The 14,043-nt window shown below is 41.0% G+C and overlaps 1 protein-coding gene across 2 annotated transcripts; it reads right to left on the bottom strand.

Moving 5' to 3' along the window:
* Positions 1 to 327: 327 nt before the first annotated feature.
* CD28 (CD28 molecule) lies at positions 328 to 11,613 on the bottom strand. 2 transcript variants are annotated; one of them, XM_038142651.1, is made up of 4 exons: positions 11,412 to 11,613; positions 4,890 to 5,243; positions 4,526 to 4,644; positions 328 to 1,824 (listed from the first exon to the last, which is right to left on the bottom strand). In XM_038142651.1, exons 1-4 carry the CDS (start codon positions 11,464 to 11,466, stop codon positions 1,687 to 1,689), a joined length of 666 nt encoding a protein of 221 aa, XP_037998579.1. In that variant the 5' UTR covers positions 11,467 to 11,613; the 3' UTR covers positions 328 to 1,686. The 2 variants fall into 2 exon arrangements, with proteins under 2 accessions (XP_037998579.1, XP_037998578.1); XM_038142650.1 differs by having other exon boundaries at positions 328 to 1,827; positions 11,412 to 11,611.
* Between the last annotated feature and the right edge of the window lie 2,430 nt (positions 11,614 to 14,043).

The following is a 14,043-nucleotide window of genomic DNA, read 5'->3' as shown; positions in this document are numbered from 1 at the left end:
TTACCATTGCCATCGGGACACTGCTGTCCCTGGCTGGGGCAGAGGGCACCTCACTGCTGCTCAGAGGTGGCACAGCACCCTCCACGAACATGGGTCATATAAGACTCAGAATGGAAAGTTTGAGGCCCAGTCAGCAAACTCAAATAAAACTTTTAATTTGGAAGTGCCAAAGTTGTTTGCTTGGCTTAAGACATCAAAGCAGATTGTTGTCATGCTTCCACATCTCTACTTTCATCCTGCCTCCTCAAAGAGAGAAAGAATATTCTTATTCTAGCTTGAAGGAAATTAGATGTTGTACAATCCAAATTTTATTTCAAGGTAGGAATGTGGTTTTTTAAAATTGTTTATTCAGCAGTCTTTATAAAATAAACATTGTCTCCTCAGTATGAAAAGGGATTTTATGCCAAGGCAACCCCATTTACAATTTAGGATGTCCTGTTATTGTAAATACACTAGATTGAAAGAATGGATCATGTTTTGCTAACGACTTTGTCCTGCTCTGGCATGGAGCAGCCCTGAAGAATATCTTTAGAGAGAAAAGTAATTTCCAGATAACACAAAGTTCTTCAAAGTATCCAGAGGAGATCCTGCAGATGTCTGAGAACTTGCATGTCCAGTTTACAATGCTGAGAATGAAGAATCCTCTCACACCCCAAAAACCAGACACTTACAGGGGAAAAAAAAAAAAAAAAAAGTGGTCTTTAGTTGCTCATAAGTTGACCCAGATTTTCAAAAGAGCTCTGCTACAACCTAGGTGCCAGAAGATGTGCATGAATTTTCAGGAGGACTCAGGAGAATAAATCTCAAATTCAAAAATAAAAGTAAAAATCTTCTCAAAATCTGAGCTCTCTGTTTCTAATGCTTCATGTATGACTTTGCATTCCCTTGATGCAGAAGGCAAACAAAAAAGAAATGAGGTTGTCCATGATGAAGACATCTTTCATCCTCTCCCACTTTTCTTGATTTTGTCTTCAGGTTGCTTGCTCTTTCAGTCTGTGGAGTTGCTTGGTCATGACTGCAGATGGCCTTATGAACATTTACAAAGTGTCCAGCCTAAGAACTCACATGTTGAAGGTTTACTAGTTTTCTGTTAGCTGGATTTGTCCTGGCAGATCATTTGCTCCATAGCGTAATAGCTTGGATGCCTTCTGACTGACCTTTCCTCTTTCTTTTAAGCATGTGTTTTGAACTTCAAACTGTGTCTTCGTCTTACAGAGAAAAAAAGATTATTTTTTACATTTTGCCATGTTTAACAGTAACAATCGGAGGATTACACATACAGGGAAGGAAATTAAGGGTTAAATATAAGGTAGTAGTTATTGGAAAAGATCAGAAGTTCTGCTTCTTCCAACAGCTGAGCAAAACCACAAGTGTTAGGAAGAAACCAGCTCTGAGGTCTGATACCATCTTTCTGTCTTATCCTCTGACAACCCTCAACACAAGCTGGGCCTCATTTTTAGCCATCATGGAGAAAAATTCTTTTTTTACTTCCCCCCTTCCACCCCCCCATTTTTATATTGGTTTGTTGGTCTGGATTTTCTTTTAGTAGATCAAAGTTTAGTTAATTCTTGCTATGGTGTAGGTGTCTGTAATCAATAGCAACAAACACAATGAGAAAATGGGAGGCTGTCCTTCCATGCTCCAGAGCAAGTGTCTGCCCAGAAGCATACGAGGTTCCTGGTGGGATCAGGGCTGCCAGGACCGATAGGCAGTGTAGTCTCGTGTGGGTGCATAGGATGGGTAACCCTTGTTCTTCTGGTACGGTGGGTGCCGGGGAGTCATGTTCATGTAGTCGCTCTGATGGTACATATGCTTTTTGGATTTCTGCTGTGGAAGAAGGGTGAAGACAACTGTGAAAACTCTCATGTTAACTGCTGACAGTTCTGGCCCTAGGTCCCTGTTCAGGGAAGCAGGCATATTTGTAAGGTGGCTTCAGGTTTAAATACATTTGCAAAAGAATTAGAACACATGTTCTCATCAAATAATCTATGGAATTTGCCCAACCTAAAAGTAAGTCTCCAGCTTATCTGGTGGGAGATTAACAGTGTTAGTTCTTCAGGTAAAGGAATGCTACACACCAAGGATACAAACTGATGCCTCTTACCATCATCTTGCCTCTCTCATCTGTGGAATGATTCAGCAGAAACAACAGTTTGAGCTGCGAAGGCTGTCCTTATTTATTAGGAGGTAAAGACAAATTAGCTTAACTCAAACAGAATAAGAGCATGAAAAATCAGCCCAGACTATGGTTTTCCTACTATTTACAGCAGTAAGACACAATGCATATGTTGTTCTGAACCTTCCTTCAAGGAGTGAAAGAATCAGAGCTGATGTTAATCTTTTATGTCTCCTAATCTGGGCCTCAGAAACCTTATTTCCACTGTTGTATTCCTGCTTATAATGCCCCTGTGAGACAAGGGAAGAATCGGATCTTTTAGAAATAAGAGTAGCAGAAGACAGGTGAAATAATTTGCCTAAAGTCACAGAGGAAATATTTGGCTATAGCAGCATTTCAGGCTCTGACTGCTGCAGGCTGTGCAAAAGGTTGGTGTTTTTTACATAGCTTAAGGCTTTATTGATCAAGGGTAAGTAAAGTGTTTCCATGGTTTTTTTGTTCATGCTGATCATACCCCCCTTTGTAATCTCCTTTTTACTGAAATTTCCTTCCCATGTACAGAAATAGTTGCATATGCTGCAGTATACATGCACATGATGCTGTGGAATTGGAGAAGGTTTGAATTAGAAAATCTGATGGCTAAATTATGTTGTATGTGCAGAGTGGGGCAGTTACTATGAAATATTTTAAGCTTTTTTATATTAATGTTATATTTATATGCAAAGGATTGAATGCAAGTTACATACTGCTTAAGCCATGTAATGCAGTCAATGCATGTAAAGCATTAGATACAAAAGCTTTATCTCTGTGTTCATCTCCATAATACAGGATTTCTAATTCACCTAGGAGATAGTTTTGCATGGGAGAAAGACATTTTGCTAGCATGAATGATTGTTGGGCTGCTAGAGGATGAAACACTGCTACTTTTGCAATGGAGAGCAGTTTTCCTTCAGGGAAGGCAGAACTGTATGAAAATAGTCAAATCTTTAGCTGCTTTCAGGAACGGATCAGGCTTGCCATGTCTGTCGAGTACCACAATTAGGACCTTTTTTTACAATTCACAATGTCTTCTAGGCAGCTGTATTTACATTCAACAACACTCTAAATACATCCACAATCAGAATACATATTATCTGAAGAATACTACCAGCAGTAATTACAGCAGGTAAAAAATGATGCGGCAAACAGCACACATGGCAATGCAGCCTTGTCATCCTTGTGGGGTGCAGACATGTTAGTGGCAAAGTGTGAAGCCATTGGGTAGCAAATGAATATAGCACAGAGAAAATGGTACAGATTGTAAATGATGGATTTGAAGCTACAGCATCTGATCTGCGGCACAGCCACAGCAGCACAGCACTGCTCGAGTAATCCTCTCAGCTCTCCTCAGTCAGCCTCTACAATAGGGCATAAAGAAGAACCACTTAACTGGCCTTTTCATTTTCCTGCGGCAGTGCCCCCTTTGATTGTTTTCCATTAGAAATAGCTACAGATTGAGAAAGGGTCCTTTTGTGAAACACTTAGCAGATCTTAAGCTTCAGCTAGCAGTGACAGTGGCTTTCTGTATACATGCAACATTTAACCTGGCAAGGACTGTGGACCCTTTATACAGGCTGCCTCTTAATTGTTGTGTTGAAAATTGCTATTTAACAACAAAAATCGAAGGGAAAGTCAGAGTGCAAGGAACTGAGTTCTCTATGTTCAAGTCTTTCTCACATGGAGTAAGTAGTGTAAAATGGCTCTGGAGATCACAGTCCTAAGACTCGTCAAGAAAAATGTCCTTCTGCTGCCCCTGTATCATGCCAGGAGGAGAACTGGATGTGACTTGGGCCAGTCAACTCTCCAGAGAGATTAGAAAGCAAAAATTATGAGCCATAAGGCTGTCTCAGCTTTCTTACTGTCTATGTACAGACAAGAGACTACTGAGATCCAGGTGCTCCTATTCCCTTGTAGTCAAGCTGCCAGAAATAGTGGTTGCTCAAGGTTGCAGATGGTCCTGGGCTGAGGGCTCTCCATAGATTGTTTTATTGTAGGCGAGCTCCTGTCAGTATAGTCTCATAGGGTTTTGCCACAAATGCTTGTAGTTCTAGATTTCCCTGACAGGTTCAGCTGGCAGAGGTGTCCTGGTATTGCTGGTGTGCAGGGCACTGCCAACACTGTGGCATTATTATCTGCTTTTAGGTTATTATCTACTTTTAGGTTGGACTCTATTGCAGAGGCCTGACAACCCACCTGGAGAGCATCTAGTGTTTCAGCTCTTTTGGGGTACACCATGGGTGTGCAAACATAGCTGGGATGAAGAAACACTGTCATCCTGTACTGAAGGGATATCAGTGAGTTAGTGGTAAACATGGCAAGTATAGCCTGAGAAATGAACATACAGAGCAAAGGAAAATACAAGTTTCTTACCCAATAGTTAATAAAAACTGCAGTTATAAGCGTACTGTAGAGTGCAAGAATTCCAGTCACTGTTGCCAGAATCCACAAAGGAATTGCAGACTGAGGCTCTTGTATTTGGGTGGGAGTCTCTTTAAGGAAAGAGCAAAGAAAACTTTAGGTACATGAAATTAAAAACATCAATCTCTGCTTATTTTTTGCAATGTGTCATTTTTATTAATCATCATTTTAAGATCTCTTCTTCAGGAAGTCCAGAGCAGGAATGTAGTTTTACCAGGCAATCCAGCTTTTCTTTCAAGGAAACAAACTGCCTCCAGCCATTATGTAGGGAGTGTGTATAGGTAGGATATTGGCCTATAGAGGTTTCTCAGCTTACCTTTCACATAAATGACAGTCCCGTTGCTCTTCTCATTGTAGACGTATGGGGGTGGATACATGACCTCAATTTTGCAGAAGTAGATGTCAGTTTGGTTGGCATTCATGTTCCAAAGATTGAAGATGACTTTGTCTTTATCATGATCCCCATGGCAGTTGAATTCTTTACTTGAATTGCTGCTAATTTTGGTTGTGTTCCATGAAATAAAGCAAACTTCAACTGAACTGTCCGTTCCTTTGTGTAGCGAAGCTCGAAATTCCTTCCCTGTCCCATTGTATGTGTAGTTGCAAACTAGAGTTGCAGTTTGGTTAGCTACAATGAGCAAAGGATGCTGAGCCACTAAAATCTTGTTTTCTGGAAGGGAGGGGAGAAAGTGAGAAGAGCACTTGTTTATAAAATATAGTATGAGACTTCAGAACCCCACATCCTCCCATGCAACTCTTCTCCATATCTCCTCTCCCCTGCTGACACTCCCTGCCAGGGAGTACAAAACCACCCATCTGCAGAAGCAGTTTCTCACAGGAACTACTGTTGCAGCAATCCACCTCGATGTAAATATTACACAGTCTCTCGAGGAGACTGAGATCAAGAGTGTTTTTCTTCAGAGTCAGAACACTAGCAGAGGCAGAGGCCTGTGATTAAGATTTAACATCAGAGCTCAGAAGCCTAGTCTGCACCTGTGTGCTTGTGTGTATACCTAAGGCCCTCTAAATCTATTCTTTACTTAGCCAGCAGTTTCCTGGGGAACATTATGGAGTAAAAATACTATGAGTTGACACTGCAGTCAGATAAGAGAATATTATTTATACATTTTCTTTTTAATTCAAGGACTCCTGAAGAGTTTGCAGGTGGATTTGAACCATTTCAAGGGTTTGGACCTTGGGCAATGAACACTTAAAAGCATGAACTGCTATAATTTTAATGTAAAATAAGTAATTTCTGTAGTCAGCAGCTGTAGTAGATTCTTAATCTCTCAAAGGACTCAGAGCTGACTAATCTGACACTGCATTGGCGCTTAGCACTTGAAAAAAGCCTGAGAAAAGCATGTCACATGAATGCATAATTGAATTTTAATTGACCAGACTGATACATAAACAGGAAATGTTTTCTGACATATAGACCTCTGTGCTATCATCTGCCAAACAATGAAACATAGCAAGGACTATGCAGAATGACAACTTCTTCCAAGAAAAGCCATCCTGCACAAATGAGGCCCTTCTTTGCAAATGATGACCCCTAAGTAAGAGGAAGGGAGTTGTGGCTCTTAAGCTAGAGACTTGCCAAAGCTTTTCTATGACTGCTTAAGTCTTTATGCAAGCTCAGCTCATATGAAGCCTGGATAGTCTTTTACAGATCCCTGAGAATCACTGTGGCTGTTAGAATGACAATTGTACCTCTTGTCCTCAAAATGTGGTGCAAACATAGATTCTTTCTGCTTAATCCATGTGGCAAGACTTCAAGAAGGCTAGTAAGAGAAGTAAAGTGGGAAGGAGGCCAGAACCAGAATGCTCAGAAAATTAGTCTTTAAAACTGTTTCTAACAATATTTAGGACCAAGTGATGCTTACTGTATTCATGCCTGCACAGAAAGATGAAGTATGCCAGCCTCTTGAGCAGGATACTCCTTTGGGATGAGTGTGGTCCAAGAAGGAAAATAAACACAAGAGATGCATGAGATGGCAAGGACTAGTGCTAGGGTGTGGGCAGTAAAAACAACCTTTGGCTAGCAGGTTCTGCAGTTACCAGCAGAACTTCTGAAACTGCTGAAGTTGTTAATTTTCTTATTGGAAGTCTTATTTACAAGCCCTTGCTTCAAATTAAAGGAGGAGACGTGAGACAGGGAATGCTCTACTGCTTATCTTTAGCAAAGAAAGATTGCAGCTTATCCTTCTTGCATCTCTTTGCTCAACATGTTAGTGAGGGGATGGAGGAGAACTCGTAACAGCTCTGAAATTCCATGTTCCAGGCAACCAAAACACTGGGAAACTTTGGATGAAGGATAACATTTCCAGGCTATCCAGCAGAAAGATACAAGGATCTTCCAATACTAGGACAGAGTGGCTAAGTAAGAACAGAGAAGGCGAGTCTTTACTCAAGGTGGTGCCTGTGGTGACTTTTCATCAAAATGAAGACATTTCAGCAAAACAATTCAGTTTCCTTGAATCAGCATTTTCCGACAAAAGATCTCACATAGGCTTATAAGGCATTCTAGTAAGGGTTGAGGTTTGGATTCCACTGCTTTCGACAAGATATTTGATCATATTTTTGTTGGCCAGAAAATTGATCTTTGGCCTATGTGGCAATTTGCAAGTCTGCAGTAGAGTTGTTCTACCTTTAGCACAGCAGAATTCTACGCATCTCACTCGAGACAGAGTTATTCTACTGCTTTGCAGTATTTGTGCACTACTACAACCCTGATTGTCACAGGGACTGAATACACCTTCAGGGGAGACCTTTTCTGTCTCAGAGTTGACAACCAAAATCAAGTCCCAGAACAGACAGAAGTGTTACACTTCAAAAAACGCTTGCCTGTTTTCATTGCAAGTACTTACAGAAAATGAATGGATATTTATTGCTCAGCCTGATCATATTTTCTCTGTGGCCCAAGGAAAGTCAGAGAACACTGAAAATCCTATCCCTGAGGGATTTCTTTCAGATGTTTTTTAGACTCTTCTGCAGACCCCAATGACTTATCCCCCTCTCTTTTGCTGCCATCAGCTAACCTGTATTCCTGGTCTTTAGACCTGAGCTTCATGGCTTGAACTCCACAGTTTAACTACAGCTCTGGACTATTTATGTCCGTGCCATGACACAGTGCTAATTGGCAGCCAGTCTCCTTTGATACACCCACCTAAAATGATAAATTCCTTCAACTTATTTTCACCTCTTGTATTTATAATCCAATCTGTTTGCCTTGTCTTGCAGGCTAGGCTTGATAACCCAGCTCCATGCTGCTGATGCTGGGATGGAGACTGGCTGAACAGTGGGAAAAGCTCATTTGCGGGTCATTAATTGAAGACATCTCATGATTGAAGCTAAGCACCCAAATCTACTTTCACAAAGTGGCTCAACTAGTTCAAATCTAAATTAAAGAAGATATTTTTGTTTTCATTTATAGGAAGAATGCATTAGCACCACATGAATTGGTTGGGCTGCAATGCCAACAGGGGCAAGGCAAGCTTACCCCAGTATGTTGGAGAAGCCCTGCTGTCATCCTCCTCCTCTGGACGTGGAGTTTTTTTGAATTGAAGAGAGTCAGTCATACTAAAATGTGTGTTAATTTCATAGGAATGACAGAGTAATTCCTAACATCCCTCATCTCCCAGGTGATCTGAATAGGATTTGACTACATTCTTAGTAGGATCTAGCCCATTCTTAGCAAACATGGGCTAAGAGGCTGCTTTTGCCTTCACAGAGACAGTTTTTCCTTGTGTCGCTTTGGGCTTGTTAAATGGTGAGTCTCTGAAACATTTAGTTGGTGTTTCCATTCCCCTAAGTAGGGTTATGATTGCCAATTCAGAGCTGTGTTCAGCCATGCTGTGTAGTAATAAATATCTATATCTTGGCCTTACCCAGTTATGAAAAATCATTGTTTACAGTTTCAAAAAGCAGTGACTTCAAAAATGCAAAATCATTTCAGGCAGTGTACACAGGCTGCAAGCCTTCTCAGGATCTTAGGATTTTTATGCAATGGTGTGTAAGATCTCTGAATGCTTGTTAAGCTTTTTATAGATTATTTGTAGTGTTGGATATTTCTTGTAATCCCATGTGAGGGGGTTTTGGATCATGAAACAAAACGCCATCCATCTATAATATCTGTAAAATACTGACTCTCTGATCATTGAACCCAATGCAAGCAAAACTTCATTGAAGTTTTTTATTTTTTCTATTCGCCAAGAAAGTGAAATAGAGTTGACAAAGTATGGAAAATAACTATTTTGAGGGGTTGTGGTTTTTTTATTTCACCAGAACTCTTCATGAATCATCATCAGCTATTGGAAAAAATATTCTGCTAAAATATTTAGTACTCTTCTTCCTTTTTTATGCCAGCTGACTTCAAGAAGCTGTTTTCCAGAGCAAGGTATCTAAAATAAGTTGGCATTTCTGTAAGCACAGGAAAGAAATGGCCCACCTAACACCCTGGGGGGATAAACCTAAATGAAACCTGGGAAAAACTTAAATTAAAATACTGAAAAGAATTTGTTTAAGCCACAGGCAGAAAGGCACACAAGTATGTTATAAACAAAACTATTTTGGTTTTGCTGCTGCTGGTTTGTTGTTCAATTATGTTTACTCTTCTTTCCCAGGTACAAGGGTCCTTCTCTTTTACTTTGGTTTGAGGCCACCCAGCCGTGCGTCTGATGGGCAGCTGGGGGATCCTCTCCTTCTGCCTCTTACAGACCTGCTTTCTGCTCAACTTTCCTGCTTTGCTGCAAGTACTGCAGGAGTACTCCAGAAAGCCCAGGTGACACTCTTGCTTTAATCAAACCCAGTGTGAGCACAGGGGTTTTTCTTGGCAGTTTGTGATTTGTTTTTTTTAAACAGGAATTAGTTGATGTCATCCTGCTCTCAGCTAACCTTGCCTCATCCATCTTTTGGCATTCTGGTAATCTGGGTAGGTTAGAAGTTGATTTTAACCCCCAGAGACCATAAGCCAGAAGGTTATGTGGATAGTAAAAAGATGAGGTCAGTTGTGGTACACTGCAGTGGTAACCTCCTTATATTACTTATTTCACAAAATACCAGACATTTGATCTAGCTGCCTCTCTGATAGCCCACAGCAAGGTAATTATTTAGCCAACAAAAAGGGGAGGAGGACAAACTTTGTAAATGTTAGTGTTTCTGCAAAAGGGAAATGACTGACCTAGTATTTCGAGTCCTTTTTTATGATTTAAACTCAACCTGCAGCAGCCACTGGTATAGTCTAACAACAGGATGAATTCTGTGGATTTTCCCAAACCAAAATACCTGAGGCTTATAGTGCACTTCGTAGCTTGAGAAAATCCTGCAGGGTTTTGACCTGTCTTAATGTTTTCTATGTCCTAAGGACCAATTATCTTGAAAATTAAGAGTGAAGAAAACGGATGGGGAAAGGATGAGAGCCCAGAGAAGCAAATGACCTCATGTGCTTCTCTTTAAGAAGTTGAACAATCTTGGTGAGTCTGTTGGAGAAACACAAGGTGTTCATGCAAAGCAAGTGTACCTGTGTCTATAAAGCCATGGCATAACGCCTGTGTCTGAGAACCACTCACTGCAATTTATTTTGTTGCAATTCAAAAGCATTGCTTAAAAGCTGTTCACACCTCAGGGAAATGTGTTCAGAACTGTTAACCTACTGCTGATACTTATCCTCTCCTGGAATTAGTGTCTTCTTTGACAATCCAGGTGCCTGCTGTGGAAATAATTATGATATTGCAAACACAGAATTATAAACATGGGAAAGGACAAGGAAGAAAAAAATCTATGATTTCTTAAAAAATGTATATCACAGCGTCATGCAAACTACAATGTCTTCACCGAGGAAAAGAACTACGGAAAAATAATGTAGAAATAAGAAAAAAAATAGATTCAATTGCATCTCTCATGCTAGAAAAAGTGACTTTTTCAGATGTTCTCTATGTTAAATATTTTGTACTGGAAATCAGATTTTTATTCCTATCTGTAACTTCCCTGGAAAATACAAAACACGGATATTTGGAGAAAACACAATAGCAACAGCTCACAGCCAGCAGTCTGAAAAATTGTCTGTCTCAAGATTATCCTAGCAAAAGCCAGCATCCCTTGCCTTGCTTTGCATTAAATGTAGCCATTGGAAAGATGTTAGATCTGAACATAGGAACACTGCATCAGCAAGCCAACACCAAGATAAATACCCTCAGCCACAACAACTGAAGAATCAGGAAGATTCACTAAGACTCAGGATTTCAAAATCTCAAAATTTTTTTTTTCCTGAAGATCTTCAGAAAGAAACTAGATATCTAGTAAGTATCAGTAAACCACTAAACAATGCAAAAATCAGAAACTTGGCAAGTCCCATCCTTCCATCTTTGAGCTCAGTAGACAACTGTGCTTTTGAGCATTTATTTGCTAATCCTGTGAGGATGTTGTTGCACTCAACTCCGGAGCCCATGACACCAAGCCAGGCCATGGGGAAACCTAAAGCTTTAGAAGTAGATTTGGGGATGTGGAGAGTCTGCCCCAAGACAGGCGCTGGCACCAGGTCTGCTCAGACCTGCTGCCCCCAAGAAAAGGCGCTTGTGAGCAGAACTTGTAAAGCCCAGGGGGTAGGTAAAATAAACTTTCCTCTACCTACACATGCAATTTCCAAATGGATCTAGAGAGAAGTCAAATTAAAAGAAAGCTCTTGGGTCTCATCTTGGAGGGATACTTCTGTCAGGAGAAAAACTGGTCTCTTGGTTATATCAAGTTGATCCGACTGCAGCATGCTGCCTCTCCCCTTCCCCAAACCTTCAAAGTGAGAAAAAAAAAGGGGAAAGGATTGAAATGTGGGGGGTTTTGTTACCTGTTACATCAGCAGTGGGGATGAAGAAGAGCACCACGAGGATCCCAAGGAGCATGGTGTTAATGGTGGGCCCGCTGCCCTATCTCCACCCCCTGCAGGCACTGCCGCGGCTCCCAGGGCCCCGCAGCACCAGCCTGCCTCCACTGTGTGGCCGGGCCGCACCCTCAGGTGCTTGCACAATGTCTCTCCTCCTCCCTCTGCAGCACGTGATACACTGCCAAGTAAAACTACTGTAACAGCAATGCTTGAGCAGGAAGTTAATGTGTTTGAAGTGTTTGATGATTTTAGTCTTAGTCTAATGCTTTAGTCTTAGGAAGTTGCCTTTTCGAAGCTCAGTAATGCTTAAAAGGTGCTGGAAACCTTTGTTTCTCGATAGGGACTGTCAGCCCTTTATTGCAAAGGGTGGTTGTGCTTGGGGCTCTGCAAGGCTGCTCCTGTCAGGGAGGAATGGCCTTCCCCAGGGATGCAGTGCTCTTTATTTACCAGGAGTACGTACACATGTACAACGGTTCCATCATGATGGGAGATGCAAACACCAGTTTTTAAGCTCCTGGTGGCCAGACCTGGCCCCTCAGGAAGATGTGTACTCAGGAACCTTCACCTTTCCTCACTCCCAGGAGCAGAAATCTTCCTCTCTGGGCTGCCATGTTGCTTCTGCCTGTTTTCCCAGCCCCTGGGAACACTGACGTATTTGGGCAGTTGTTTGTTCATAGTCATTTCTCTGCATTTGCTTGTTGCCTTGAATGCAGAGCCAAGAGTGCAGAAAAGAGTGATTTGGAATACCTTCACATTTTGAAAAACATCCCATTTTATCATGAGTGCAACTATAATCCAATTAACATCTAGAGTAAAGGCAGCATGCAGCAAGCACATTGCTCAGCCAGTGCTTTCATGGAGGCCACCTTATGTAAATTTTTTCTTCATCTCATCAGGTAAATGCTCTCTCTTCCTTTGCTTTGCAAGCTCAATGTCACCTCCTACCTTGCAAGAGCAGGTTGTGAGAGCCAGGTGATGGCATTTATAACTGTGAGGAGCTCTGGTTATTAACTGTTTATTCTGGTTCACCAAAGTAGAAATATTTAACTGTATCAATGCCTGTCACTATCTTTGATTTATTTGAGAGAAAAGGAAAGGTATTTAGCAGGAAGACTTTCAAGAAAATTGGGCAGTTATAGAAAAGGATGAAGGACTATGTACTATTCTTTCATATCCCTTAGTATCTGAAGCCTTTAGACCATGTTTTATCAGAAATTACAAATGCAATTTATGAGCAGCCTTGGCTGGTATATTTATCTGCAGTCTAGAAATTTAAACAATATTCTTTTGTTTTGTAATCAGTGTTAGTTGCCTGCAATACTCAAAGTTTTGGAATTTCCTCAAATTATTTTAGAAGTACAAAAGAGAAAAAAAAGTAAGATTGTCTCTTTTAGCCCATTTTTGTGTTATCTAGATAAATGTCCTGACACATTTTTTTTTAGTCATATGAGTGTACCTGCAGTTACCAATGAAATAGTCTCTGCTTAACTTGTAATGAGAATCCCTCAAAAAAGTTACAAAATTCAGTACCTTTTTGCTGAATTGTGTCACAGAGATGGAAACCCACTGCTGGCTCTGGTAACATCTTCTGGCTCTGGTAACTCAGCTTACACAATCTGCATCTTGGCTGTCAGATCATTTCTGTATTTGGGATATGGACTGGAAATGCACAAGGAGTGCATTCTACCCTCATCACAGAATTAGCAGAATATATTGCAGAGAGAGAGATACTGCCATTCATTTCCCTGTCATTGGCAAAGGGACACCATTCAGGTGGAAACCAGGTTATGGAAACAGCTGTGCAGGAAGAGATCCTGCTCTAAGAATACCGTAAACAAAAACCTGAGGGAACAGTGTGCACTCTCTAGGTGAGGTCCCATTTATTCCCTTCCATCCCTTATTGCTCCTCATGTGCCTCTCCCATTGTGGGGACAGACCATGGCACTGATTGCAAACAGGGTCTGGACTGGTGGAATGGAGGAGAGGAGAGAGAGGCCACTGGGCAATTATCTATCCACTGTGGCTCTGGAGACCAAGCTGTGATGGATCATTTCTCTCTGTGTTGATGAATAGGGGTACCAGTATTGCCCTTTTCAGAGATTTTTTTTTTTTTAGTTGTGGTTTTAGTTTTGCCTAATCATTTCTTCTTTGATCTCTGGAGTAAGGAAAGGTGCTTTTCTTCTTCTTTGGCTCATCTGCACGTTTTGATTTTCTAGGATTTTAAAACCCTTGTGTTCCCAAGGGTATAGCTCCTTTCCTTCTCAAAATTGAATCTCTTCCTCTAATTTACACAGTTAGTTTCCAATCACTTAGATACTTGGCTTTGCCACTTCACATGTGTAATCGTTTCTTTTGCCAAAATTTTCCTGAGGGCAGGGGAAGAAGATATTTTAGCTTTCAGCAAACCATCTTGTACTTAGGACAAACCACATCAAAGTTTATCTAGGAAAACAGAATGTGTGAGAATCTCTGTCGGTATGCCCTCACTTTTAAATTTTCATTATTCTCCCACCTCTCAAAGTATCTCTTCTTCTATATCCTGAGCATTACCCAAGGGTGTTCTGCAGTCACATTAATTCAGGCAGTATTGACTTCT

Source organism: Motacilla alba, chromosome 7 (assembly GCF_015832195.1).
Source record: "Motacilla alba alba isolate MOTALB_02 chromosome 7, Motacilla_alba_V1.0_pri, whole genome shotgun sequence".
NCBI lineage: Eukaryota > Metazoa > Chordata > Aves > Passeriformes > Motacillidae > Motacilla > Motacilla alba.
Note: the sequence above shows the minus strand (reverse complement) of the source record. Positions and strands in the feature narration are given on the sequence as shown.